General features: G+C 42.6%; 5 protein-coding genes across 9 annotated transcripts; 4 read left to right on the top strand and 1 right to left on the bottom strand.

Annotated features, from left to right (window-relative positions):
* Window positions 1-439: 439 nt before the first annotated feature.
* LOC139909035 (elongin-B-like) lies at window positions 440-5,035 on the bottom strand. The gene is made up of 4 exons (XM_071895951.2): window positions 4,949-5,035; window positions 3,999-4,133; window positions 3,572-3,680; window positions 440-1,548 (listed from the first exon to the last, which is right to left on the bottom strand). The coding sequence occupies exons 1-4, from the start codon at window positions 4,949-4,951 to the stop codon at window positions 1,436-1,438; spliced, it is 360 nt and encodes a 119-aa protein (XP_071752052.1). The 5' UTR covers window positions 4,952-5,035; the 3' UTR covers window positions 440-1,435.
* A 371-nt stretch (window positions 5,036-5,406) lies between these two features.
* Window positions 5,407-9,630, top strand: pkmyt1 (protein kinase, membrane associated tyrosine/threonine 1). Its single transcript, XM_071895960.2, has 8 exons — window positions 5,407-5,484; window positions 6,032-6,481; window positions 7,029-7,266; window positions 7,448-7,727; window positions 7,870-7,976; window positions 8,087-8,259; window positions 8,463-8,683; window positions 8,924-9,630. Exons 2-8 carry the CDS (start codon window positions 6,107-6,109, stop codon window positions 9,264-9,266), a joined length of 1,737 nt encoding a protein of 578 aa, XP_071752061.2. The 5' UTR covers window positions 5,407-5,484; window positions 6,032-6,106; the 3' UTR covers window positions 9,267-9,630.
* A 1,382-nt stretch (window positions 9,631-11,012) lies between these two features.
* On the top strand, window positions 11,013-20,280 carry LOC139909040 (uncharacterized). The gene is made up of 6 exons (XM_078290929.1): window positions 11,013-11,239; window positions 11,347-12,304; window positions 15,391-15,584; window positions 15,803-16,721; window positions 18,373-18,560; window positions 18,735-20,280. Exons 1-6 carry the CDS (start codon window positions 11,050-11,052, stop codon window positions 19,667-19,669), a joined length of 3,384 nt encoding a protein of 1,127 aa, XP_078147055.1. The 5' UTR covers window positions 11,013-11,049; the 3' UTR covers window positions 19,670-20,280.
* Window positions 13,617-14,821, top strand: LOC139909024 (rho-related GTP-binding protein RhoG-like). Its single transcript, XM_071895931.2, has 2 exons — window positions 13,617-13,660; window positions 14,024-14,821. Exon 2 carries the CDS (start codon window positions 14,050-14,052, stop codon window positions 14,623-14,625), a length of 576 nt encoding a protein of 191 aa, XP_071752032.2. The 5' UTR covers window positions 13,617-13,660; window positions 14,024-14,049; the 3' UTR covers window positions 14,626-14,821.
* A 573-nt stretch (window positions 20,281-20,853) lies between the features above and the next one.
* On the top strand, window positions 20,854-24,526 carry LOC139909036 (sesquipedalian-1-like). 5 transcript variants are annotated; one of them, XM_071895955.2, is made up of 4 exons: window positions 20,854-20,940; window positions 21,469-21,580; window positions 22,170-22,473; window positions 23,883-24,526. In XM_071895955.2, the coding sequence occupies exons 2-4, from the start codon at window positions 21,500-21,502 to the stop codon at window positions 24,314-24,316; spliced, it is 819 nt and encodes a 272-aa protein (XP_071752056.2). In that variant the 5' UTR covers window positions 20,854-20,940; window positions 21,469-21,499; the 3' UTR covers window positions 24,317-24,526. The 5 variants fall into 5 exon arrangements, with proteins under 5 accessions (XP_071752056.2, XP_071752054.2, XP_071752055.2 ...); XM_071895953.2 differs by having other exon boundaries at window positions 22,148-22,473; XM_071895954.2 differs by lacking the exon at window positions 20,854-20,940 and adding an exon at window positions 20,949-21,021 and having other exon boundaries at window positions 22,148-22,473.
* The last annotated feature ends 1,076 nt before the right edge of the window (window positions 24,527-25,602 follow it).

Genomic DNA, 25,602 nt, shown 5'->3' with positions numbered 1-25,602 from the left:
TTTTGTGGTGTCTAAACTGCCCAACTGCAGGCTGCGTTGCAAATGATGCGCTTGTGAAGTGGTGTCAGAATGTGGGAAAATATACATATACATTTTTTTTTTTTTTGCCGTGTTCTTCATTGAAAATACATCCCAAGGATTAACATGGAGAGGACAACACCCCCTTTAATAAGAAGCTTGTAGAGAGAACATTTGACCACACATGTCAAACTCCATACAGTAATAATAATATAGGCTAATTTGCCGTTATTTCAAAGAATTACCCAGTCCCACACTCCATGTTTGGCATATTAACAAGAGCTTTGTACATACATTTTTCATTGTTAGCACTAATAAATAGCCATAACTAAAATAAGGCTTTCATTGACCCCTGGAATTATGTATTCTTTATATAATGTTGACACAAACGTACTGATAAGAATGAAAACAGCCAGCAATGTAAAAAAAAGGAAAAAAAACTTTAATTAAGCTCACAGTTACAGGCTATGTTTATGTAATTAGGGGAAGGTGCAATGTCCCACATTGGTGTTGGTGACGAGGTGATGTATGACTTTACAAAACCGAAGTTTAACAGCATGACAATCTCCTCTTGTATATATATATACTGTATATATCTGTCACAGACAAATGTCCTCCAAACCACCATTCCTCCTTTGTCCAAGAGGTACCTGCCTTTGGTCTCAGTGCATGAAACATACAACAAAGGACAGAAAAGTGAAAATGTACTGCTTTGTCCATATTGAAGAGATAAAACGACACAAAAAAAGCTAGAACACTTACTGATAACTGATTTTTTTCCAGGTCTAAATGAAGTGACTGAGATCAATTCAGAAATGTACAACAAAACTGGAGGAACCAGACCAAAAAATTTATAGGTGAGAATATATAGTTTGTCATTTAGGCTGAAGGTTTATCTGATTCTGTGAAAATAAAGCCTTTGTCCGTTTTACACTAGAATTTGTTCATGCAGTTTGCTGATTCAGACACCGGACTCCTTACCCATGCATGTTACTTCCAGAGCACTGTGACACACGACTACCCCCTTCACCTTTTCCAAAATAATAATGATAATAATTATAATAGTATAAGTCACACGCACACACACAGTCACACTCTCCAAACCAACCATCTCACTCATTTCCAAAGTTTGAGCCAGTTGGTGCATAAGAGCAACGTAAAGGAGCAGAGCCACATGTGATGTGGAAATCATAGAGGGCTACCAGAAAAAAAGAACTTGTGAGGCATATTGGGGGGGGGGGATGCTGGGATGATAGCATGAAGGTAACATGGATAGGCTTGGTTACCTATAATGTCCCCATCCATCAACTGAAATTATAGTACATATCCTCCACCCCGCTACTTCTCCACTGCTGTTAATCCACACACACCCCCACTGCCATCCTTCCCTCCTTTTGCTCCTTTCCTCTCCCTCCTATCACTGCACAGCCTGTTCGTTGGTAGTGCTACCGGAGTCTTGGGGCTTCATGACATCAGGGAGCTCTGGGGGGCTGGAGAAGGCCTCGATCTGCAGCTGCTCAAACATCTCATCTGGAGGGCAGAGGATACGAGAAACATTAGCTCTGTCGTGACAGCACGGCTGCACCTGGCCTTGAGTGTAACACAGCTGGTGTAGTGGGTGGACAAGCACTGGCTCCCTAAGTTATTGCCTGAACTTAAGAATGACAAGCTAAAAGAAAACACTAGACTGGTTAATGCATTCATAGGTGTGAAAAGATGCAAGAGGAAACTAAACAACCTCTGAGTTTGGTCATTTTTGGGTGAATTTTGGCACATGAACTAGTTTCTCTGGAACCAGTGACTTTTTTTGAAAGGACCTTTTGCAGCATATGGCCTTAAAAAGAAAAATCCACATATTAACACTTTAGCAATGCTAAAGAAAGACAGGTACTGGTGATGTGCCTTGCATTTCTGCGTCCCTTTTGTTGTTTGGTGGTGTATTTTTCTTATTCATGCAGAAAACTGGCCAAGCATAGATGATGTGACGTCACATCGAGACATTTCCAGTACAGCTACAATGGAATTTGATCATAGAATTTTTTTCATCTATCTAAAACATCACCGGTAAACATCAGGGTTTGTGTCAGTCCTGCAGAATCAAAGAGCGAGGGCTTCTTTCTACACTCACTACTTTGCACTGACATTCAACAATCATACAAGAAGAAATCCATCGTAGAAGAGGCAGAGACCAATTTCTCTATACCGACAGTAGCCTCAATAGACCAGAATGCAATGCAGTTACAAGACATGTTGTATTTGGAGTTAAGGGGCGCGACTTCCACTTTTCTCAACTGGAAAAGGCTCTACTGCTCTTACTATCGCTATCTTGATTGCTATCACTATAGCTCGCTCCTCTGCAAGTAAAACCCACAGCTGAATGGAACAAGTTAAAGGATACGGCTGGTGTTTTTAAATACATTTCTTATCGTCAACAAATCCTATGAAAATAACAAAATCAACAATGCGTTTGCTCTACTCCCATTACTTTCCGACTTCCCACGTTCCCTTTTTAGCCTTCAACCTGGAAGTCATTGGCCCCAATTGTAAGCTAAAAACCTTTAAATACAGCTCACAAAGACATAGTTTCTATTTTAAAAATCACTAACTGTTACCATGAAAATTCAGGCTATTGTAGTTATTACCAAATCAAATTCAAATGGGAACAAATTCTTCAAGGACTATTTTCAGTGCTATGGAACTACTTTCCTGAGATGGAAAACGTGTTTACGGCGAGCTTATTAAGCTGTTTGAGGAAAAAGTCGGCCGGCCCGGTGCATCGCAATGACGAAATATACTGCCCAGCGCAATGGCATGGCTTTTTAAAGTGTTTTTAATCGTTTTTTTTAATACAATGGAGTTCTATGGCTACTGAGACTACTACTTATTGGGCATCGGCTACATGGACGAGACTCATTAGCAAAACAAATTCATGGCTGATTTTGTTATTTTCATAGGATTTGTTGACAGTAAGAAATGCATTAAAAAACACCAGCCTTATCCTATAAGGCACAATATCTAGGGGTTGGTGAAAGGAATTCTGGGAAATGTTGTAGAAGTAGATGAGGCAGGTTCAGATAAAGTGGATACAAGAAAAAAGTAAATTACAATATTTCATCACAAAATAACGCTTGGGATGCATTGATTGATTGAACACAGATTGATGATATTTACCAGTGTAAGAGGAGTTTTTTCTTTAAGGATGAGTAAGAAGAACATCCTTATCAGACCACAATCACTTGATTTGCATAGTTATCTACCACAGCACCACATTACAAAGCTTGAGCGCCTAAACAAGATTAATAAAGATGAACGGACCACAAAGGCACAAATGGTTGCCATAAATCATGCAAATAATATTGGCATTCATGAATCGAATAGAACACAGAAGTCCAAAAACAAGATTACTATAGAATAATCACCAATCAGGACAATCCAGAAAAGCAGGAAATAGTTGGGAAGAGGCAGAAAAACAGGAAATACCCCAAACACCCTAACATAGTGACATCATATCCCTGATCCTTCTGAGCACCGAAATCACATGGGCTGAACGTACCATTGATGCGGAAAGCCAGACCAACTGTAGCCGGGGCCTGAGGTCTGGCAGTCTGGTTGGTGAACCCGCAGTCACCAAGGGTTTTGCTGTCCTCTAGCAACTGGTCATCCTGGGGAACAAGAGTTGGAAATAATGTCACAGGAACCAAAAATAGCCTCACGAGTGAATGATGTCTTTTGGTTCAGTGGAGATGTAGACATGGGCCAGACCTTTCCAAAAAGAGGCATTTATTCAACCTTGAGAAAGACAAGTAACATGCCAACGCTGTAAATGAGGCATGGTGAAAGTATTTTCAGTTTTTTCAATTTCTTCGGAGTTGTGTAGGAGTTGTGTAGATAATCTCTCCAAAATATGTTGCCAGTTACCCACCAGGAATAACTACTCATTAAATTAGGTGGCAGTGACAACATATATGGCCCTAACTCACTTTGTAAAGCCGCTGTTCTTCAGGCGCTCTCTTGAGAATTCCTTCAACAATACGCTTCAGTTCATAGACAGTGGTGGACTCCTTGGCATCTGTGAAGATTGTGGTCTTCTGACGCCGGATCATTAAGAACACGTCCTGAAAGATAGACAGGTATTAGTTCCATTTATGATATGGCAGAGGAGTGTTACTTTCAGGTCCAACATTAGATCGAACAGGATAGCTCTCTGGCCCAATCAATAATTCACAACTAGATTTACTGACAATAATCCCAGTTTCTTCTATAAAAAAAAAAACCCTACAGTAGGCCCAGGTAAGTCGTTAATTTTGTGTAAAGTCCTAACAACTATTTATAGCAGCTATTTACTTAACTCTGGGTAACCTATGTATGTCTTGTTAGACAATTGAAGGTAGCTGAGGTCTTAGGTTGGTTGTTTTGCTTGTCAGGCAAGTTTTTCCCGTCTACATACTATTCCATATCATTAAAGGACTGGTTCATTGATCCACACGCTAGCAACAACTGCGAGCTAACGGTGGCAAGCAGACGTAGCTTTGAGCTAACGTTAAATTAGCTCATAAGAAACAGCCTTGTGATTTTAAAGTCGCTAAAAATAGAACTGACAGTTAAATCAATCGACGTTATACTACTGAACGCGACAGTAAATAGCAATGTAGCTAACGTGACTAACTAGGTTAGTTGACTAACGTTACATCACATTCAAGGTTAGCCAGCAAGCTACCTATCTAGCTTGCTAACTAACGTTACCACCTCTCGTTGCAGAGGGGCAGGTGAAGCTAGCTAACTTAGCTGGCTAGCAAACATCAGCTGACGTTAACAATTCGGTAACCGATAGCATAATTGGTGTTATAAACCCTTTGAACAAATTGCTCAATGTTAATTCAAGTTTTATTTCCGAAAACGAGTCTAAGAAAAACATTTCTTCGAAACTTACCATTTCAAGTGGTCAGTTAGCTAGCCAGTTGTGCCAGCCCTGTGTTGTGTACCAGAACCCCAGACTGCGCCGCTGCTGCGCAAATTGCGCAAACAAGATAAGAATGGTGTATTCACAAAAGACAGGTACGCAGTAATGCGCATAATTTTTCAGAATTTGGCGCGAGCTGGGACAGTACACATTTGAAGGGTGTATGCGCTGCTTGGTTTGGATTCAGTGCACAGGCGCTGAACACGAATTGTCATATTTCCGAAGACTATGTTAACGTTCACCAACCAACGTTTATGGTCGGCGTGATACTTGATTTCTGCCCAACGCCGAGCTACCAAAGTTACAGTATAATTGGACTGTATGCTGTATGTCAGTACAAGCTAGCTAGGTAGGTTAAGCTAGTATGTTGTAGTCAACAGTGGATAGTTAACGTTAGCCAAAGATTTGTTTTTGTGAATGTGACTGTCATTTGTGTCAGAACAAGCTAATGATGAGTCTTGAATGCCAGAGTTTGGAATAACCTTAACTAAAGCCAACCCGGCAGGGTAAGTGACATTCATATTACAGATAAAGTGTACTTTGTTAAATATAACCAAACTTTACAAGGTGTTTAGGCAGATGACCTACATTCTTAGAATGTAGGTCAGAAGTTTCTCTTAACACCTAGATGATTGGCAAATGTCGGTAGCTAGAACTTAGGTGAGTTGCCAGAGTTGTGCACGGTGCTTATCTTGTTTATTGAAATCTCGTTTGACATTAACATAACTGATTTGTACTTTAAAGGGAATTCATACACTTTGGGGGCAGCTTTCAGTATGCAGACTCTACTTTTGTTCTATGTCAAATGAGGTTAACAGATTAATAATATTGAATCACTTTGTCTGACTCTGACATAATGGTCTAAGTTTATATTATTCAGTAAAAGTCATGGATGGGAGCAGTGCTCTGTATCAGTCATAATTTAAGAGTAATACTTTGAATAGGTATCAGCGGTGCAGAAATGGTATTGGTACATTCCTACTTCTGTACATGAACCCTCAGTCAAGATTGGTAGTACTGCATTCTTTGATGCTTTTCTTTGAAATGTTGCAGCTGACTACCAACAAAGAAAATAACTGGCTGCTACTGACCAAACAACTCCGTTAAGCATCAGACAATCCCTACATCATGTCATTGGCAGTGGAAACTGCAGTGTCCACGACGCCTCTCCCTCTTCCTGCCCACTTCTCTCATGCAGAGCAATCCTTCTCCCTCAAAAAGCGACACCTGCCTTTCTCCTCGTCTTCTACATCCACTTCATCCTTCTCTTCCCCCGCCCGGCTCTCTCATTCTCTGCCCCCACGCCCCCCGTCCAAGGGATGCCCTCCTCTGAGCAGAGTGTTCCCCAAGCATCCGTCCCCCTGGACGCCCCTCTCCCGCTCCCTCATCAAGTCTCCCCCTCTGACTTCTCTGTATGACCCCAGCAAGCAGCAGTCATACTTCAGTCAGTGCTTCACTAATTTGGGCCTGCTGGGGAGAGGCTCCTTCGGAGAGGTCTACAAGGTGAGAATGACAAGAGATATGGTGTGTGTGAGAGACAAGAGATGTGTTTAAAGTCACAATTAAATGAAAAATTACAATAAATGCCAGAAAATGTACAAAATTAGTAATTTATTGTATTTTTGTATCAAAATCCCATTACTTTTACTTCCTGGAAAACAGGCTTACATAAAAATTCCAACCAATAATACCATCACAGATTTTTCAACAGTCCCTCCTGCCCATCAAGTTTAACTGCCTTTCTCTCTCTAAAGGGTATCCCATTAGTTTACAGTTTTTAATGATCTCACCCCATGTTACATCATGGGCTGAGCAGGAAGTTATATCAGACCTGGATATGTGGGTTAGGTTGAAATGGGGCCATGTCATAGAGAGGTGTTCAGACATGCTTTTGCATATTTGAACATCTGTGCTGTGGTTTTATAATGGGAAACCTAAAACATGAATTTGGACGTCTTTGTAGACCTATGTTATCACCGTGACCAAGATTATTGCTATAGAGATCCCGGAATAGTAAGAGGAGACCTCTGCATGTTTTGTATTTTTCTAGGTGCTGAGCCACGAGGACGGCCGGCAGTACGCAGTCAAGCGCTCTGTTCATCGCTTCAGGGGCAACAGTGAGCGGGACCGGAGCGTGAGGGAGGCCAGGAACCACGAGCGCCTGTGTCCCCACCCTCACATCCTGAGCTTTGTGGCCGCCTGGGAGGAGTGTGGCCGCCTGTACATCCAGACAGAGCTGTGTTGCACTAGCTTGCTGCTCCATGCTGAGAACCAGCCTCCTAGCCCAGGTATATCAGAATGATTAAGATTAAGATGCACTTTAATTATTGAATGTATTATGTTGCATTGGTATTGATATTTGGATACTCCTACTGTGCTATGTGTTTTTCTACAGTTAAATCTCATACCCTCAGGCAGGATGTCTAGGTTGTTACTGACTTTGCTCTCTTTTGAAACTTTCCAATCCAGATGAGCATGCAGCTTGGGCCCACCTGTGCGACCTCCTCTCAGCGCTGCAGCACTTGCACTCCCGCGGTTTTGCACATTTGGACCTCAAGCCCGCCAACGTCTTCCTCACTCACTCTGGCCGCCTCAAGCTGGGGGACTTTGGGCTGCTGCTTGAGCTCCCACAGAAGGGGACAGACCCTGCTGAGGGGAAGGGGAAGGAGGATCTCCAGGAGGGAGATCCCAGATACATGGCCCCCGAGCTGCTCAGGGGGCAGTACGGACCTGCTGCCGATGTTTTCAGGTAGGAATCCTTCTTAGACAGTGTGAATGAGAAATGTAAACAATATGGCCATTGTAAATTCATAATTTATGTCCTTCTTGTGATTTCAGCGATTTGACTCGATTTGACTTTGCCTAAATATTGTCTAATCATTTTCACTTAGTTTGGGTGTTTCTATTCTGGAGCTCGCATGCAATATTGAGGTTCCTAACGGTGGAGAGGGCTGGCAGCAGCTCAGACAAGGCTGCCTCCCCTCAGAGTTTACCAATGGTAAGATCAAGCTTCATTGGTAAAGAGTCTTGATAAATCTGCTGAACTTGTCAAGTTTTTCTGTATATTCACATGACTTATGTTATTGCTATTATGATCTGTATCTGCAGCCCTGTCGACTGAGCTGCAGACAGTGCTGCGGATGATGCTGGCCCCAGAACCGTCTGAGAGAGCCACTGTCACTGAGCTCTTGTGCCTCCCCTCTGTTCGGAGACACAGGTGGAGGAGGCGCATCTCCCTTCTCCTCAGTGAGGCCATGCTCACATTGACCTCCCTCTGCCAGGTAAATTGAGACTAATAAACTTTCTGGAACGCCCTTTTGAACATGAACCTTTGCAGATTACATTTGCTTGAAAGAGACATGTATGAAACATAAGGTAAACATGAGTATTACAATCATTTTCTCAACCTTGAAGGTTTGGTTGCAGTGAAACATGAAATTAAAGTTACCGGTCTCTTATTTTTATTGTATTTTTTTCCCCATAGTTGGTAGTGTGTGTTGGGTGGAGGCTCCTCTCTTCCCTTCACTTGCCGTTCCTCCCTCATTGGACCGACCCGGCGCCCTGCACCCCTCCTAAGGACAGCTGGGAGAGGGACTTAACTCTGCCCCTCAGCGTCATGCATGCTGACCCAAGCAGCCCGGAGGACGATGCAGTGTTTCTGCTGGATCCCACGGACCCAGAGCTCTCTCCCACCTTCTCACACAGGTAGAGAACAGAACATGTCCCAATCCGAGGGTGAAAAGAGAATTTCCAAAATCAAATTAAGTTACAACTTGGTTTTATGCAGCTCATGTTCATGTAGCCTATGTTATATGTTTCTTGTAGAAATAATAATTCAGAGACACAAGTAAAGAAGGGGCTGCTAGACCAGACATTTCCTTTGTTTCAACTTCAACCTTCTATTAAATTCCCTACTTAAATGTTTATATTTCCCATATTCAACAGGGTGAAATCCAGGCAGTCTGTGGAAAGCACCTCCACTCCTCTCCCAGGTTCACCCACACACAGTCACCTCAGTCCCGCCCACACACCCACTCGCTCCCCCTCCAGCATCCACTCAAACGGTTCTTTCCACACACTGACGCCCAGTCTGAGTCCCATCCATACAGAGCCTCACACAGCCAGCCTGACCGAACGCTCTGCGCAGAGCCGGCTTTCTGCGTCCACCAAATCGCAGCGACGTGGCCGCAACTGGGTCCGAATGGAGGAGGCCTTACCCAGACCCAACTTTGAACCAAAGAACCTGCTCAGTCTGTTTGAGGAAACGTCACTAGAGGGACAGCCATGAGGATGAGACTATCCGTTTTTATTCAAGAACAAAGTATTCCCATTTTAAGGTGACGGGTAACGAGGAACCAAGGAATGCATGTATGTAAGTTCACGGCTTAGCCTATATGAAAGTGTTGGTTTTTTTTGCCATTTTGTAACAGTCCTACAACAACTTCTTTTAACTTGTATTTGAAAAAAAGTTTGGGAAAAAGGTTGAATTATATAATGCTTCTAATGAAAGCTTTAAGCACTTTGTTTGCGTGAATGCAGTCTGCAATCTGATGTTGTAATGGCAAGTCGTTTTCTTGTTGAAATAAGTTCTCACCTGCTTCGTGTACTCTTGAGTTGTGTACCTCATGATTCACAAAGCAAAATAAACTGAGTAACAGAGAGCAAGTATCATCTATCATCTAAAATCTAGGGATCTTTTGGAACATGTTTTGAGTAGACGCAAACCTCCCCAGCACACTAGATGGCGGCAAAATATTAAAAACTTGTCTACCGGTATGTATGTTAGGAAGATGTAAGGACGATGTGTGGTGGGTGTACTCGGCTTTAGTCAGATCAGCAGTGATAAAGTTTGGGCAAAGCAGGTAAAGCTGATGATTAGTCAGAAGCGAAGGGCAACCCCAAAGCAGGAAGATAACTTGACTTGTGGTTTGAATCTGTGTGGGTATGAATAGGAGAGAGGTGGTCATAAGGATGGACAGTTTATGTCTAGGCCATTAATACTTTAATATTTAATGGGAAACTAAAATATATTGGAAAATTTGGGGACTATTGCAAGGAGGAGGAATCAGTTGAACATGTCACTTTTCACTGGAAGATAAACAGAAAGAGGTACTATTTAAGAAGAATTTAATAATTAAGTAATAGGTTAAAAAAAAAATGTTTATGCTGGTATACCTAGTAGGGTTTTTTTATTTATTTTTTTTAAGCTTGAATCATAGGTTTGAACGGGACTGACGTACGCACGCTCCTGAAAAGTAGGTGGCGCTAATGCATGCGACGCTGGATGCAAGCTGCCTTAAAAACCCAAGAAGAAGAAGCAGCTGTGTGGGAATGTTTCATGGTAATGTATGTAAGCTCAAACAGCAACCATTTATCAAGACTCTTTACCAAATAGTTTTTGTACACCGGCCCATTTTATCTTGCGGGAAAGCCTTAGCTGCAATGCCCTTGGATGACGATTCCGCAACGGGAATGCGGATACATGCACACGTGTATGCAATATTGTAAACAATTACAATTTCTAATCTGAACACCGCAGGATAAACCGGGATTCATTGTTTCCACTCGGCAATTAACGGTTTATCAGATGCAAAAGACCACGACATCGACAGTTTTTCACGGAACTGCATCAGTTTTAAGGTATGCTGCTGCTGTGCGTTTTATTAAGAAAAAACACAATATTCCTACAGGGCCTTATTGAGTGTGTCTATAAAACCCTAATTCCCATGATGTCATATGCATTTCCTTCCAATATGGTGCCTTATATACACAGCTCATTGGCTGTGTATATGTGGCTGTCGTTTGATTATAATCACCTGTTCATTTGTTACAATCACCTGTTGTTTTCCTACCAAGATGGCTGTGTTGATGTAACACAATGAATGGAATTTGTTTAGTTATAGTATATAGTGTATAGTATAGTATAGTATAGTAGGATATTCCAATTTCTAGCCAAACAAAGCATTCTCCTCAAGCCATGATGTTGGAGGACAACATATTGCTCCTGTGAAGGTCTATCAAAGATGTAGTGATCAACATCTTGGCTCCATTTTAGCCAGTCCGTCAAGAGGATGTCCAAAATCGAGCGTCTGAATGCCCGGGTGGCGAAGCTGCTGTCCAAAGCTGTGCATGAGGTGCTGGAGGTGGTGAAGGAGACGGTGTCAGAGTACCAGGAGAAAACTGCCAGGACCCAGAGAGAGAACCAGAGTCTGAAGAGACGACTGCAGGAGCTGCAGGACAAGATGAAGACAGAGAGCAGTGGTAAGAAAGAACAACTACTTGGATCCAGAAATGTTTAAGATATGTTGATATGATAGATATAAACACTGATTATTTATATCTCCTTTGTCACTTTTGTTGTCTTGCAGGAGTTGTGCTGCACGTTTCTCCTGCGTCCCAGAAAGCCCAGGTGGAGCTTCATCCCATCAATCAGGAACAGAAAGAAGACATTGAGCTCATCCCTTCTGATGAGCAAACTGCAGTAATTATCTCCTCAGATCCACCTAAAGAGCTTGACTGTGAAGCATCCATCAGAGCTCAATCGTTAACCATCCCTTGTCTCACCCCTAAAGGGACGAAGGGACGACATTTGGCTACTAGTAACTTACACAACCCCAGAACTCCTAAAGCAGAGACCCATAATGCAGTGTTACCAGTTTCAAATCATGTAAACTCTACCGTTAGAGTTTCAATCTCTGAAAACAGCTCTCACCCTGATTCTCATCTATTCCTTGCTTCAAATGAGATCAAGGTAGAACCTGAACTGAATGAAGATGCCGTACACACCACAAACTATTTTTACAATGCCGCCGGGACAAGCGCTACATCCTCGGGCACACAAAACCAAGAACCTCTTCAAGCCAATTCAGGACCCTACTTGGGGTCGAGGGTCTTCTTCAGTCTGAACCAAAATGGCACAGAAGAGCCGCCGGCAGTCGGCAACAACACTGCGTCTCTGTCATCCAGTAGATATCACACAAACAGTGTTGGAGCTGAAAAACCACACGCCGTTCTAACAACCAAGAAGGCTTTATCAGGCGGGGCGGGCTTGAGAACATCCCAGAGACACGTCAGCAGAGAGAAACACTACTGCTGCTCACTTTGCGGCCGCACCTTCAGACACGCGGGCGACTTTAAGAAGCACCACAGGGTGCACACGGGGGAGAAGCCATACTGCTGCTCGGTGTGCGGGAAGCGGTTCAGTCAGTCGGGCTACCTGAAGATACACCAGCGCTACCACACAGGAGAGCGGCCGTACGGCTGCAGTCAGTGCGGGAAACGTTTCAGTCACTCCAGTAACTTGAAGAAACACCAGCTTACTCATCTGTGATGCCGGTGTGTTTTGCCCCCTGAGAAGTTATTGTATTACCATGCTGTTATTGATATTTAGGGATGGGAATTGAAAAAAGGCTGCCTACATATTGTATTTAATTTAAGGATCACAGAGTAATGAAAAGCTTCAAAATGTTGGATTCTCAGAGTGGGATCTCAGTTTTTCTTCTAGTTTTTTAGCCTTTTTGTGGAGATCACTTAACCTCAGTTCAGTTCCATTTAGAAAAGCAAATAGTATGCAGAAATGTTACATGGAATATAATTTATCACACCATGAAATGTGCCTTCTTTGATTATAGGCTTCCTTTGTTTTTTGGCACTTATGTTATTTTAGAGCACTTGTCAAATTTGAAGTATTAGAACTGGTAGTTGTTTTAAGAAGTTTTTTTTTTATTTTTTTATTTTTTTATTTAAACTCAAATAAATATATTTGGTACATGTGTATGGGAAAATTTGTGTATGGGACCTCACTGAATATTGTACCTTTACATTGGGCCAATACATTCTGCATGTCAAATAAAAAATTGTGTACTCTGATATAAATAGAACATTATTTTAGAAAACCTTTACCAAAGTGCTGAGCAAATGGTGGGTTTCACAGACTGGTAAGGGAAGGAAGATCAGATCAATTAGTTAAAATACTTCAGTTTACATGAAGGGTCTGGAATAATTGTGTCACCGTCTGCCTTCCATCCTGCTGCACAAACTGGGATTTCATGGTGATCTGCCTCAGGACACCTTTGTTTTTTTGCAATCTAGTGAGCGAGGTCAGACAGCAGTGTAATTTACATCAGTCCATCCTGCTTCCAGGGAATACCGATCCAGGCCAGGTGGGTGAATTGAGAGTATACATGGCAGGCCAACACCACTGCATTGATGGTGTAGAAATCACAAGTCCAAATATTGAAACTGTGACTCCTTCAACAGGCTGAACATATGAAAACATGTTAACGTGTAACACATCTCCTTGGGCCAATCAGCAGCCTAACAAGAATCTAATGTAGAATCCCTCCAAGTTTCATCAAAATCTGTAGTTTCACAAGCCAGACGAGTCAAAATGGAAACAGTGGTGTAGCAGTTATGGCCTGTCATGTCTGAAATTTTAACATTACACCACCTGTTTACATCACTTTGTTGCAGGAATGAAGAAAGGTATTTCCAAACAATGTCCCAATTCCAACCGTTCCCTCTTTCTGTCCCAACCTGCTGTCCCTTGTTTCAGCATGACGCAGCCTTTGAATGAAAATCTCTTGCGCAAATAAGCCACTTCCTACTCCACAGTTCTTTTTACGCCATTTCTCTTTTCAGTAGTGTGTCAGTTACAAGACTGTGATATAAGAGAGCTGAGAGGTAAGTTTGAGTTTTTGCCTCTATTGTGTCAATTGATGTCTGTTTGCAGATATGATCCCCAAAGTTAGGCAATCCTTAAGGAAATATTTTTGAAGCTGATGTTATGGAATAGATAGAATATTTGATCCACAAACATTATAGCTCTCTGCCTGTCTTTGTAATTTAGTTTGGATCTTCAATTGTGAGTCTGAAACAAGTTGGGAAGTGTCAAACCCAGGATCTTAAGAGAGTGGATGTTAAAGTTTATAACATGCTGTGGAAAGGTTGCAGAAATTGAGGTGGTGAATGAAAATGCAAGAAAAGACTCCACTACATCTGGAAAAAGTGGTTTACTTAAATGTGAAGCTTTGTGCTTGTGTACAGGTGTTTGTGGGAGTGAAGGTATCGTAATGCAGAGCATCAAGTGTGTGGCGGTTGGGGACAGCGGAGTAGGAAAGACCTATCTTCTCTACACCTACACCAAAAAGGTCTTCCCTAAGGAATATATACCAGCTTTCTACAACACATACAGTGCCGAGGTCAGTGTAGACAACAGGACTGTTGACCTTAACCTTTGGGACACAGCTGGCAAGGAGGAGTACGACTGTGTACGCCCCCTCTCCTATCCCGGGGCCGATGTCATCATCCTCTGCTTCTCCATCACTAGTCGGTCATCCTATGAGAATGTCAAGCTCAAGTGGCACCCAGAGGTGACACACCATTGCCCTAATGTGCCTATTCTGCTTGTGGGAACCAAGAGTGACCTGCGTGTTGATCAGGGGGTCCTGGAGACACTGAGGGGGCAGAATCAGACCGCAGTGACCCAACAGCAGGGTGCGGCCCTGGCCGGGCAGATAAACGCTGTCAAATATCTTGAGTGTGCTGCTATCAACCAAGACGGACTAAATGAGCTGTTTGATGAGGCTGTAGGTGCTTTTCTCAATCATCAGCCAACCACCACCAAAAAACCCTGCGGTCTTTTGTGAAGATCAGAGACACTATGATGGCAAAGAATCAAGACAGTTTTGAGTGGATTATGTTTTATGTTAATGACATAGTTAAAGCCCACTGATTTTGCTCTGGTTTATGATTTTATTTTATTTTTCAAAAATGCTTACTCAATTTCTAGTGGGACAGTATATGCTAAAGACAGTTTTGTACACTGGTATTGTTTGATATTCGAAAGATATTGTGGTTGTGCAATGTGAACCCAATTGGCAATAAAGCTTTAAAATGTCATACTTTACATTAAAACATATTTATAACATAACTTTGCGATTCACCTGTGCTTGAAATGTTATCTAGTCAATATTCTATCAAAATGAACAGAACACCATTATCCATCAGGCACTGCGTGGACACTACGGAAGCTGGAGTAGAACATTTTGTTAACTCCCACAAAGCGAAAAATCTTCCTCTTGTTGATTTTGAGGGCGTTTGATCAAAAACTGGCATTCTGAAACGAAGGTGCGATGTTTTTGTTGCCGGTATATTTAAGACATTTTGAAAAAGTAGGACCGGGTGTCGGCCACATAACGTTTGACAGCCTGTTTTGATTGCCGTCTACTAACAAACATTGCACTTGCTGTGCTCGCGAAGGTGGTTTTGTATTAACGTCTGCTCTCACTGTTTTCCCGCTGACATGGTTGCTCGCTAGTCACCATCCAACTATCGATGAACCGTCCGTTTCTCCGACGTCGTGTGGTGATTTCCTCCTAGACGCCTCACCTTTACGTCAATCCATGAATGCAAATCATGTCCAAACTTGACCGTCTGAGTGCCCGGGTTGCCAAGCTGCTGACGGTGGCTGTGCATGAGGTACTGGAGGTGGTGAAGGAGACGGTGTCAGAGTACCAGGAGAAAACTGCCAGGACCCAGAGAGAGAATGATAGTCTGAAGAGAAGACTGCAGGAGCTACAGGACAAGATAAGGGAGGATAGTGGAGGTGAGCTTAAGTGTTGCAGATATCTACCTGTTGTAAGCAGTAATAGATGAGAGATAGTGTGTGTTGGCTTATGGCTACAGATTGATTCATGCCAAGTTCAGTCATTGAAGATCAAGGTTTTTGTTGATTGAAGTATTATAAGAATGATAAGAAGTATTATATCCCTCTCATCGTCTACACTGGCTATTACGCTCCAATTTTCTGTCATTTTCATACAGATAAAAAGCCTGCTCTCTGCCCCGCCTCTTCGACCAATACCAAGCACGACGAACCAACCCAGGATGATCTGAGGCAGGAGCCAGAACCAGAAAATGACGAGAGACAGGAGCTGAAGTTCAGCCAGACACAAAGGAAAGGCCCCAGGAAGGAAGAGTGCAACCCAGATGAGCTGAACTGCACAGCAGACTCAGAAATGGGTGAGTGCAGCGTCACACAGGGGCTGACTGGACACGGAGAGCTTCCTGAGCTGTTGGCAAATGTAAGCAACGCAGCACTGACAGTTTACATGACTCACTCGGTACCAGGCAACGATCAAGACCACTCTTTGGGACAGTCCGACACAATGCCTGGCTGTAGTTTGAGCTCCCCGACTCCCCCAGTGATCAAAACTGAGCCGGAGCCGCTGGAGTATTCATCCTCAGACGAACATGTGGGCCAGAATCTGTTATTTCAATGTGGAGATTTGGAAAGTGGTACGGCACAGAATGACAGGATCCCTGACCCCATCCCAGACAACTCAGGGCTTCCTGGCTTGGTACACTACATCAACGCAGATGGCCTCAGCACCTTTGTGGACTCATTTCCATTTGAGTGTCACCCGGAGCTAGTCCAGGGCATCAGGAGGCCCAGTGCTGCGATCAGACAGGACGAGAGCCACAGCTGCGTCGTGTGCGGGAAGACCTTCAACAGGATTGGGAATCTGCGGATCCACGAACGCTGTCATACGGGGGAGAAGCCGTACTGCTGCCTGCACTGTGGCAAGTGCTTCAGTCACGCTGGCAACCTGCAGAAGCACAAGAGGGTCCACACTGGTGAAAGACCGTATGGCTGCCAGCAATGTGGCAAGACTTTCAGTCAGTCGAGTCACCTCAAGAAACATCAAAGAATCCATATAGACAGGCATGCTAGTGTAAGGTGAAGAAATAAGTGTTTTTATTATGACCTGTGGTTTCTATTTTTAACTTCCTTGCACACCTCTGCTACACTTGATTTTCTCGCCGTTGATGATGATATACAATGTTGTACTGGTCTGAAAAAGTGCTGCATCTGAGGTCACTGTTGATACTTTACAGTTCCTTTGTATGCATGAGGTTCTACACATGCAGTTTAATATGTATTTAATGTTATGAATGGACTCACAATTAACATTTAATTAAATATTGTTGTGCAGTGCAATTTCATCACTGAGGTGTGACTACTTGAATAAAGGGTGACATCCTAGTTTTGGCTTTTTTGTTGTTGTCATATTGCTATAGTTTTTACTGGTTGGTTGATTGATCGATTGGATGTAACAAATAAGTCAATAAGAAGAATAGGGAACTGCTACCAGACATCTTGATGCCAGAAGAAATGAAGAATCAGTCATGTTCTACAAATTTATAAATTAATAACGATATGGTATAAAACTTTGGGGCTTTTATTTTGAAAACCAACTCACACAGGAAGTAATTCAGATTCTGCATCCGGAGGCCACAAAATGCTAAGCTGCGTTTTCATTTCTGACGTCTAACATTATTTTCAAATCCTTTAATTAGATTCAAAGTTTAGTTTATTTCTCATTCATCTCAAGTAAATGTTCGGCTAATACAGCAGTGATCTAGCGGGTTTGTTGGACCACTGGGATGTTTAAAGGGAAAGTGATAGGTACGGAGTTAGCTAACGTTACTTAGCTGGCACTAGCTATTCACGTTACAGTAGCTGCTAACTTTACTTCTCTACTGGCTTACAGGTACTTACAAACCAAACATACCAAGTTAACTGTCAGTGATTTGACTGTTGGCAATGACCAAGCGTTTAAAATGGAAAGGAATATTGGGGAAACAGTTTTAATCGTTCATTAACAAGTAGCCTATTGCTGAACGTTACAACGTTAAAGGGGAATACCACTGAATTGTAGCTAGCATCAAAGTGCTGACCAATACTCCTAAGACACTTTGGTCAGCAGTAAACATTTCACTATTGCCTGCCATGATTAGCAATGACAGAAGAATTTGTAATGTACAGCCCCATTGAAAATGAACTGGCAAAATGACTGAAAGCAGGCAAATTATGTAAAGGGTGTTAAAGTTCAGACCAACACAGGATGAATCTACAAAGCCAGTTTTCCATCCATTGTAACTGGAGCAGCTGGAGACTGTACATATTCCCAGATATTGGCTCTCTAGTTTCAGGAAAGAATTGTTCTTGTTAAATATTGATTTAAGTTATCCTTGGCCCCACAAATCATACATTGAGTGGTATTCCCCTTTAATACATCTTAATATATAGTCAGTGACCAGTACTGACACTCATCTAGTACAGGGTTGGACTACTACTTCCAGCCTCCAGAGTGCCCAGGATTTTTTGAGGCATGCACATGTACCTACCTAACTGGCCACAGAAGTTATTTCTCCATTCAGTTGCTGTTGTCTAATCACACAGCAATCAGATTAGCAAAAAATATAGGCAATCAGATCTATAAATTGCAGCTGCGATTGCAGATGGCATTTGAAACGTACAACTAATCCACATTCAGTTTTGTAAGTCGAAGTGCATTGCCATTCAATAACACTAAAATTCATTGTTTCAGGATGTCTAAACTTGAGCGTCTGAATGCCCGCGTGGCAAAGCTACTGACTGTAGCTGTGCATGAGGTACTGGAGGTGGTGAAGGAGACGGTGTCAGAGTACCAGGAGAAAACTGCCAGGACCCAGAGAGAGAATGAGAGTCTGAAGAGAAGACTGCAGGAGCTACAGGACAAGATAAGAGAGAGCACACGTGGGTACAAGTTATATGTGTCCTTTGGTCAACATTAATTATGATACTCATGGGGCATTTATCCATACAAACAGTGTAACTAACCTACATGGGATGAACCATTTCTTGTTCATGGATAATGAGGAGTTACTGAAGTTTAACACTCCTTCCTTTTTTTTTTTTTTTTTTTAACAGCTTCTCTACCTGGAAGTGGTCCAGTGCCTGAAGAAAAAGAAGACACAGAGAAACAAGAGCAAGATTTAAGTCTCAGTCTGAACCAAAACTCAGAGGTCATTCAGACAGAACAAAAGCCAATAAGCAGCCACAATCCTGACCATGACTTGAAGCAGGAATCCAAAGAACTTGATGCAGTTGAGTCACAAGTTGTGTGCAACTTGGCACAAACACCAGCGGAACATTGCAAAGTGCAACTGGAGGAGATGGCACACATTATTGAGGAGGCAGTGGCTGTCCACACATCACACAGTGAAAAGGGGGACATCGATGCCGTCTCACTCAACGATGCAAGCACTTCTCACTCCGACGCTCCACTTGGGGTGAACCTGGCTGTCATCAAAAGTGAACCAGAGCCAGCGGACTGCACCATATTGGAACCACCTGCTACTGAAGGACCTTATAACGGCTGTGTGGATTTAAGCTGCAACTCTTCTCGTCACGACTCTGCTGAGACCCAGAGGCCACAAGTTGGCGCTGGACCGTACGGACTCGTCTTTGTCCACTCAAATCACAACGCCATATCTAGGAGGTATGGATTTGCGAAAACCAACAGGACTGCCTTCGACGGGAGGAAAAACAGGAGGGAGCACTTCAGGAGAGATGACCCGCACATCTGTTTTGTGTGCGGAAAGACGTTCAGCAGGGTGGGCAACCTGAGGATCCACCAGCGTTGCCACACAGGAGAAAAGCCCTACGGCTGCATGCAGTGTGGGAGATGTTTCAGCCAGGCGGGAGACCTGAAGAAACACAAGAGGGTCCACACGGGGGAGAAACCGTACTACTGCAACCAGTGTGGGAAGAGCTTCAGCCGCGGGGAGAACCTGAAAAGACACCAGAAGATCCACATTGGAGAGACGCTGCAGTTACAACAAGTGTGGAGGGAGCACCAGTGAACTAGAACTGCATTGGACTGCTCATCTCACCGATTATTGCAGGCTATGTGCACATTAGTGAAATCAGCACACCAACGTTGTGCTGCAACTGTGAAGGATGGCTATGTTGATCTGTTCCCTTAGATTAAGAAATTGTTGTGGGGTGTTTGAATTATAAGCTACAGAACTGATCAAAAGTCTTGCTTCTTGTAATTTATTGTGCATTTTTACAGGGAGCAACTTGCTGTTTGAGTTTGTGAGCGAGCCAAACAAAGCAATGTTGCGGTTTTCAAATAGCCAGTTGTGTGCTAATGTTGCTAACCTGTATGTCCCTCTAATCACATTTAATTGGGGTTGCAGTAAGTAATCACTTATAAAAAAAAGTGTAATGCCTTGCAGTAGCCAGTGGACTGTGAATGAAATGATGTTACATCCAGTGAACCTTTAACTGATCAGCAGGTCAAAACACTCCAAGGTTCGCCCTGTCACAGTGTGTTTTAGAATGTAACACCACTATTGATCATGTACAGAATGTGTCATCTCATTTTAAATAATGAATGCTAAAGACAATGATTGATACTCTGAAATTATTTGCACATTCTTATCTGAGTGGCATGATGCTTATTAAAGTTTGCCAGAATGACTGAAACTTGCTGTATGCTGGGTATGTTTACTGCAGCAACTTAGTTAATTTAACAACTCAGGTGTTTTTATTTAATAAGGGTAAGTGATATTATAGGCCAGAGTGTGATGATCACTTGCACCCAAGAGGCGCTTTACATCCTTGACACACATCACAAGTTAGGAATATTCACTAAGGAACTACAGTAAATGCAACACACACCACCAGGAGGTCTTCGGCAAATTAAGAAATAGTTTAATTTCACTCATTAGACAAGGAGAGAGACTTTCACTATACCCAGTTATCTCCAACCAGCTACAGACAGTCATGCAGCTCTCTATAACCTCATATCTAACAAAGTCTTACGGATCTGTACTCTAATGCCAGAGTCTGAGGACCTCTGCACTAAAATAAACACATAATACACAACAGAAAATCCTATTTGGATAGTTTGCAGAACAAAACTGGGTGATTTCCAGCTTAGGAAAAGAAAGCCAACGAAGCTCAGCATTGACTGCATTGTTTACTTCGCCCGCATCTGAAGTAGTTTGGCCTACCGGTGCTACCTTTTAGTGCCGCTGACGTGGAGCTGCTCACCTTAGCTACCAGGAAGTGTTTGACAACACCCATGCCGTGCGGAAAGTGAAACACATTCCTACATTTCAGAAAGGTAAGTAAAGAAGTAGCGAATGAACGATTACAACAGACCCCAAATTTCAGCGTCGCAGTTTCTCTTGCGCGAGGAAATGAAGTAGGCCGAGTAACAAAATGGAAACTATAAAATGCACGAGCATCTATTGTAATGTTGTTGTTGTTTTTATTATTAACGCAGAAGCAGGAAAAGATGGTAAGGCGATAATGTCTCTCAAACCAGAGTTTGTACGGAGCTGTTTATTAATAATCTGTGTGTTTGACGTATTTTCCTCAAAATATAAAATGATACTAAGAGAATTGTTACTTTAGCCTAACGTTACTGCACTTTAAGGGAAGAAAGTAACTGTATGTGAAGCAATAATACTTCCGTGATGTGAAGGCGGTAAACGCAGAATATCAAGAAGTGAGATGCAAGTGTTACATAAAGCACGCTACAGTGACTTATCCAGAAACACACCAATATAGCTTTGTAGCACCATACATGAATAGCCTATGATGGAATTTAATGACTATGTTGTGTCTTCGATGTGCTCCGGTATGGCAGGTTCAGGTATGGCAAGGCCTGTGATGTTGAAATGAAGATCCATGGAAAGATACTCACGTATTTTCAGTCTTGCAACTCACCTGTCGACAAGGAAGGATATCTCTACAAGAAGGTAAGTGACTTGTTTGGATAGGCTAATTTACTTTACAGTCTGAATATTTTGTATGTGCATTCTTCCTAGTCCCCCTGCCCTTAGTAGAGCAGATTTATTTTCTTTGCCTTATGAACAATCAGTCAAGTGAGTTATGGTTGTGAAAACTAATCAAACTACTCACAAAGTTATTGCAGGAGTCTCCAACCATGTGCCATGGCTGCAGGTTTTCATTCCAATCAAACACTACACAGGTGATTTCACTGATCAGCACACCTTCAACCAGAGAGGAGGAACTAATCAGGGAAATCAGCTGCTGTAGTGTTTGGCTGGAATGAAAACCTGCAGACTCTCAGCCCTCCATGCACATGATTTGAGACCCAAGAGTCAATCTGTAATTTAAACCCACAATGAACATGTAAAATTGTGAATTTCTAAACACACGTTAATTAAAACTTGTTCATGATTCCATCAATAAATTCATAAAGCACTATGTTCCTGTAAGCTGCTTATCCTGATTTTTCATCAAACCAGTTGAGTAAGAAATTGAGTAAATGAGCCGTTTGCTTTAGAAATGGTAAACCACAGATGTCACAACGGTGTCCCACAGGGTGAGAGAAACACGTCCTATCAGAAGCGCTGGTTTGTGCTGAAGGGGAACCTCCTCTTCTACAAGGACCGGCCCGCCGACCGGGACCTGATAGGAGTGATTGTTCTGGAGGGCTGCACCGTCCAGCTGTGCGAGTCGGAGGAGCAGTTTGCCTTCTCGCTGGTGTGGAGCGAGCCGGGCCTGCGCACGTACAAGTTCGCTGCCGAGGACCAGGCGGGTCAGGAGAGCTGGATCAAAGCTCTACTCTCAGCCAACCACAACTACCTGGCCCTGTTAGTGATGGACATGGAGAAACAGTACGGAGGTGAGAGAGAAAAGAGAGAGAGGATAGTCTGTCTGAAGGATACAGTCTTTCTCTGTGGGTGAATAAGAGCGGCTTTTGTTCCGGAGAGGCATTGCATCACTGTTCACATCAGCTTACTAACACTGTTGTGTCCCTCCACCATGGTAGCCTACATGGTTTGCAGGACATTATGTAGTCATGGTGGCATCTTATCTGTCTCTGTGTAGACAAGGGCTGGGCAATAATTCATATTGTTCAGTAGAATCATATCATCATGATATGGTGATTTGGGGATATTGTGACACATAAATCTGTTGTCTAAACTTATGATAACAAGCAATAAAAAAAAAAAAACTCAAGGCAAAATGAGGTATGAAACATTTTAAGGAATATTATTTGAAAAATGTCAGTAATGCACACCTAGCATTACCATTTACCACCATTCTGTTGACATTCATTTGATTATTTAATGTGTGATTTTGCATACGTGACCCATATCGTGATAGATCGAGATAGACACATTCTTGTGAAGTCAACAACTCAAGAACAATGCATGATAGAAACTCCATACTTACACCACAGGTTCCCCCTATAGAGTAGATGATCTGATTAGGTTTTGCATATTAATGAGTAAACAAGTTAAACTAGGCAAGTCTAGTTTAGCCGGCCTGTGAATGCAGCCTGTGAGGAACACTGTCTGTCAGGAACTGAAACATGTGACCCATGACTTTCTGTCCCTAAATGGTACTGGACCCTCTTTTCATGTAGGTTACAGAAGGTTCTTCCTCCCATGAGTAGGGCAACATTTGCTCTAAAACAAACAAAGCTGCTGTGGCATAAAATGTAGCATGGAAAATCTGTAATGCCAAATTTCTATGCTTTAGATGATTAAGAACAAAATAATTTTGTCTGCAGTTAGCTATTTCCAAATAAACAAACGACAGCTCAAGGGTGAATGTAGATTCACCATTTATGAGGGTGACACACCCTGGTGAAACGCATGTGTTTCAACAATGGGGAAGTATTTCCCAAAAACCACGTCCACAAGTACTTTCTTGAGTCTACTATAACTCCTTAATGCTTTAAAATATGTGATGAGTTCATAATATCACCTATGTTTTACACAAAGACAAGTATGTTGACATAGAAATATTTGCAAATAAATGCATTAATTGGGTTAATTAATAACCTCATTACTTATTAGCTTAACTGGGTATGTTTAATATGGATGATGGTGATCATGCGGGGAGATTAGGCAGCTCAAGTGCCTCGTTTTATCTTTAACATCGATTTCCAAGTCTCTCAGACTTAAAGTAGATGGGTTTTTGTTGTGTTGGGGTAAATAATGCTCAGTAGTCAGCTCTAGTTTCTGAATGTGATTGCAGCTCTTCGGTTGTGTGTTTCTCAGTCTTTCTCTGCTCGTTCCTCAGAGGCCATGAAAGCGTACTCCAGTGATCCGGCCAAGAGTTTCACCATGCCTAGTTTCAGCACAGCAGAAGCAGCAAGTTCTACGGCCTGGCAGAGCGCACGCATCTCGACACTACCTCAGCACCCAGCGCCAGGTGTGGGAGCGGGACCTAGTTTTAGCTCCAATCAAAGGCTTCAAGCTCCACCCATTTCCTCCAAACCAGCCAGTAAGAGATCACCCAAACTCTGGCCCAAGAGAAATGCAAATGTTGTGCCTATTAATGGTCCTGCTCCACCCTTGGGGGAGTGGTCAGCGGCTGGAACAGGCACCAAAGAGGAATTTAGTAAATTGCATGAAGAGTTCGGAAAGGACGTGAAGGAACTGATTGCTGATTGGTCAAAAAGGGGAAGAGGCGACGAAGTTATTCAGGAAGAAGATTTGATTGATTTTGGATGATAGCGGCGGAGATGCAGTACCTCACTATAAACACTATGAGAATATGAGAATAAAGGTTACTATGCAAAGATATCATGTAAAGAGGGGGGGTTGAACCAAATGAAATGTTATTGTATATATTTGTATATATTTAAGATAAAAATGTTCAAGAAAATATTATTCCTTATGTTTACTTATCATGGAGTCAATAAATGATCCATGTTCTCCTGCTCTACTGACCTTTGTTCCTCATTACAGTTAATACAAATGGTGCCTCTATCAAGTTAACTTACAAACTATTGATTATGAGTTATTACTAACTATTGCAACAGCTAATAGTTGATATGGCCACCGCCAAAGTGGACACAGTATGAGGAATCAATCAATCAGATGCTATTGATCACTCAAGTTCCCCATTTGACTGTCCACAAGTGTCTTCCTTTGTTGTAAATCACTTTCACCTGACAGCAGGCCAGTGAGTCCTTCGGGTAAAAAAGGAATGGAAGTCATATGGGGGCAAAGGAGGCCGAGAAGGGGCGAAGGCTGTCGAATTTTAAAAGGGACAGTCAAAATGGCTGAGAAAGAGAATGGAGGGCGGGCAGGGGGGGTAGCGCTATTTCAGTCTCTACAGCTGTCTTGTTTTTATGGTCTTTGACTGTGCTCTCTCTCTATCTCTCTCTCTCTCTCTCTCTCTCTCTCTCTCTCTGTCTCTCTCTCTCTCTCTCTCTCTCTCTCTTCTCAGAGTCCTTCAAGCCCATACTTGAAGTTGCTCCATTTCTGCTGGCGACCTTCCTCACATAGTCTGGTTTTGTTTGACTCTCTGCAAACTATTTTCTCTGGTGTAAATAATCAGTATTAGGATGTTGGAGCAGGAAAAGCCCACACCAGAAATATAAAATGAAGTAACATATCGGTCCCTTAGTTAAATTAGGTCATATTTTGCCATGTGAAACAGTAGGCCCACAAATGCCAAAGAGAGGGAGACTTTGCGCGGGTTTGTGAGGGGAGAGGGGGGTATCAGTTCCCGCTTGTGCTGGATCCCAATACATACCTTTGCATGATAGATGGCCGCCTATGGAGCTCATATATGGAGTTTGGTGGGTGGGCCCGCGTCCCCATATTCTAAAGCAACTATACTGGGCATCTGCAGGAGCAACCCAAATTAGTGCCTCCATGGTGGGGAAGCGCTTCATTTAGTCCAATCATCATTTGCCGTTTCCCATAATCAATATCCTTAATATCCATTATCACTGGCCTCATTACCACTAATGTAGATATTAAGCTATTATAGATAGAAATGGAGCACT

This window comes from Centroberyx gerrardi, chromosome 20, assembly GCF_048128805.1.
Source record: "Centroberyx gerrardi isolate f3 chromosome 20, fCenGer3.hap1.cur.20231027, whole genome shotgun sequence".
Taxonomy (NCBI): Eukaryota; Metazoa; Chordata; class Actinopteri; order Beryciformes; family Berycidae; genus Centroberyx; species Centroberyx gerrardi.
This window is presented reverse-complemented; position numbering and strand designations above follow the sequence as displayed.

What these genes read in the sequence shown, in the direction of transcription:
- LOC139909036 (XM_071895952.2), top strand. An exon ending in AAGGATATCTCTACAAGAAG is followed by an intron (nt 21,581 to 22,169) that starts GTAAGTGACTTG and finishes GGTGTCCCACAG; the next exon opens with GGTGAGAGAAACACGTCCTA. An exon ending in CATGGAGAAACAGTACGGAG is followed by an intron (nt 22,474 to 23,882) that starts GTGAGAGAGAAA and finishes CTCGTTCCTCAG; the next exon opens with AGGCCATGAAAGCGTACTCC.
- pkmyt1 (XM_071895960.2), top strand. Translation starts at nt 6,107, where the DNA reads ATGTCATTGGCAGTGGAAACTGCAGTGTCCACGACGCCTCTCCCTCTT. An exon ending in GAACCAGCCTCCTAGCCCAG is followed by an intron (nt 7,267 to 7,447) that starts GTATATCAGAAT and finishes TTTCCAATCCAG; the next exon opens with ATGAGCATGCAGCTTGGGCC. An exon ending in CCTGCTGCCGATGTTTTCAG is followed by an intron (nt 7,728 to 7,869) that starts GTAGGAATCCTT and finishes ATTTTCACTTAG; the next exon opens with TTTGGGTGTTTCTATTCTGG.
- LOC139909035 (XM_071895951.2), bottom strand. An exon ending in AAGAACAGCGGCTTTACAAA is followed by an intron (nt 3,681 to 3,998) that starts GTGAGTTAGGGC and finishes CTTGTTCCCCAG; the next exon opens with GATGACCAGTTGCTAGAGGA. An exon ending in TCTGGCTTTCCGCATCAATG is followed by an intron (nt 1,549 to 3,571) that starts GTACGTTCAGCC and finishes TCTGCCCTCCAG; the next exon opens with ATGAGATGTTTGAGCAGCTG.
- LOC139909040 (XM_078290929.1), top strand. Translation starts at nt 11,050, where the DNA reads ATGTCCAAAATCGAGCGTCTGAATGCCCGGGTGGCGAAGCTGCTGTCC. An exon ending in GATGAAGACAGAGAGCAGTG is followed by an intron (nt 11,240 to 11,346) that starts GTAAGAAAGAAC and finishes GTTGTCTTGCAG; the next exon opens with GAGTTGTGCTGCACGTTTCT. An exon ending in CAAGATAAGAGAGAGCACAC is followed by an intron (nt 18,561 to 18,734) that starts GTGGGTACAAGT and finishes TTTTTTTAACAG; the next exon opens with CTTCTCTACCTGGAAGTGGT.
- LOC139909024 (XM_071895931.2), top strand. Translation starts at nt 14,050, where the DNA reads ATGCAGAGCATCAAGTGTGTGGCGGTTGGGGACAGCGGAGTAGGAAAG.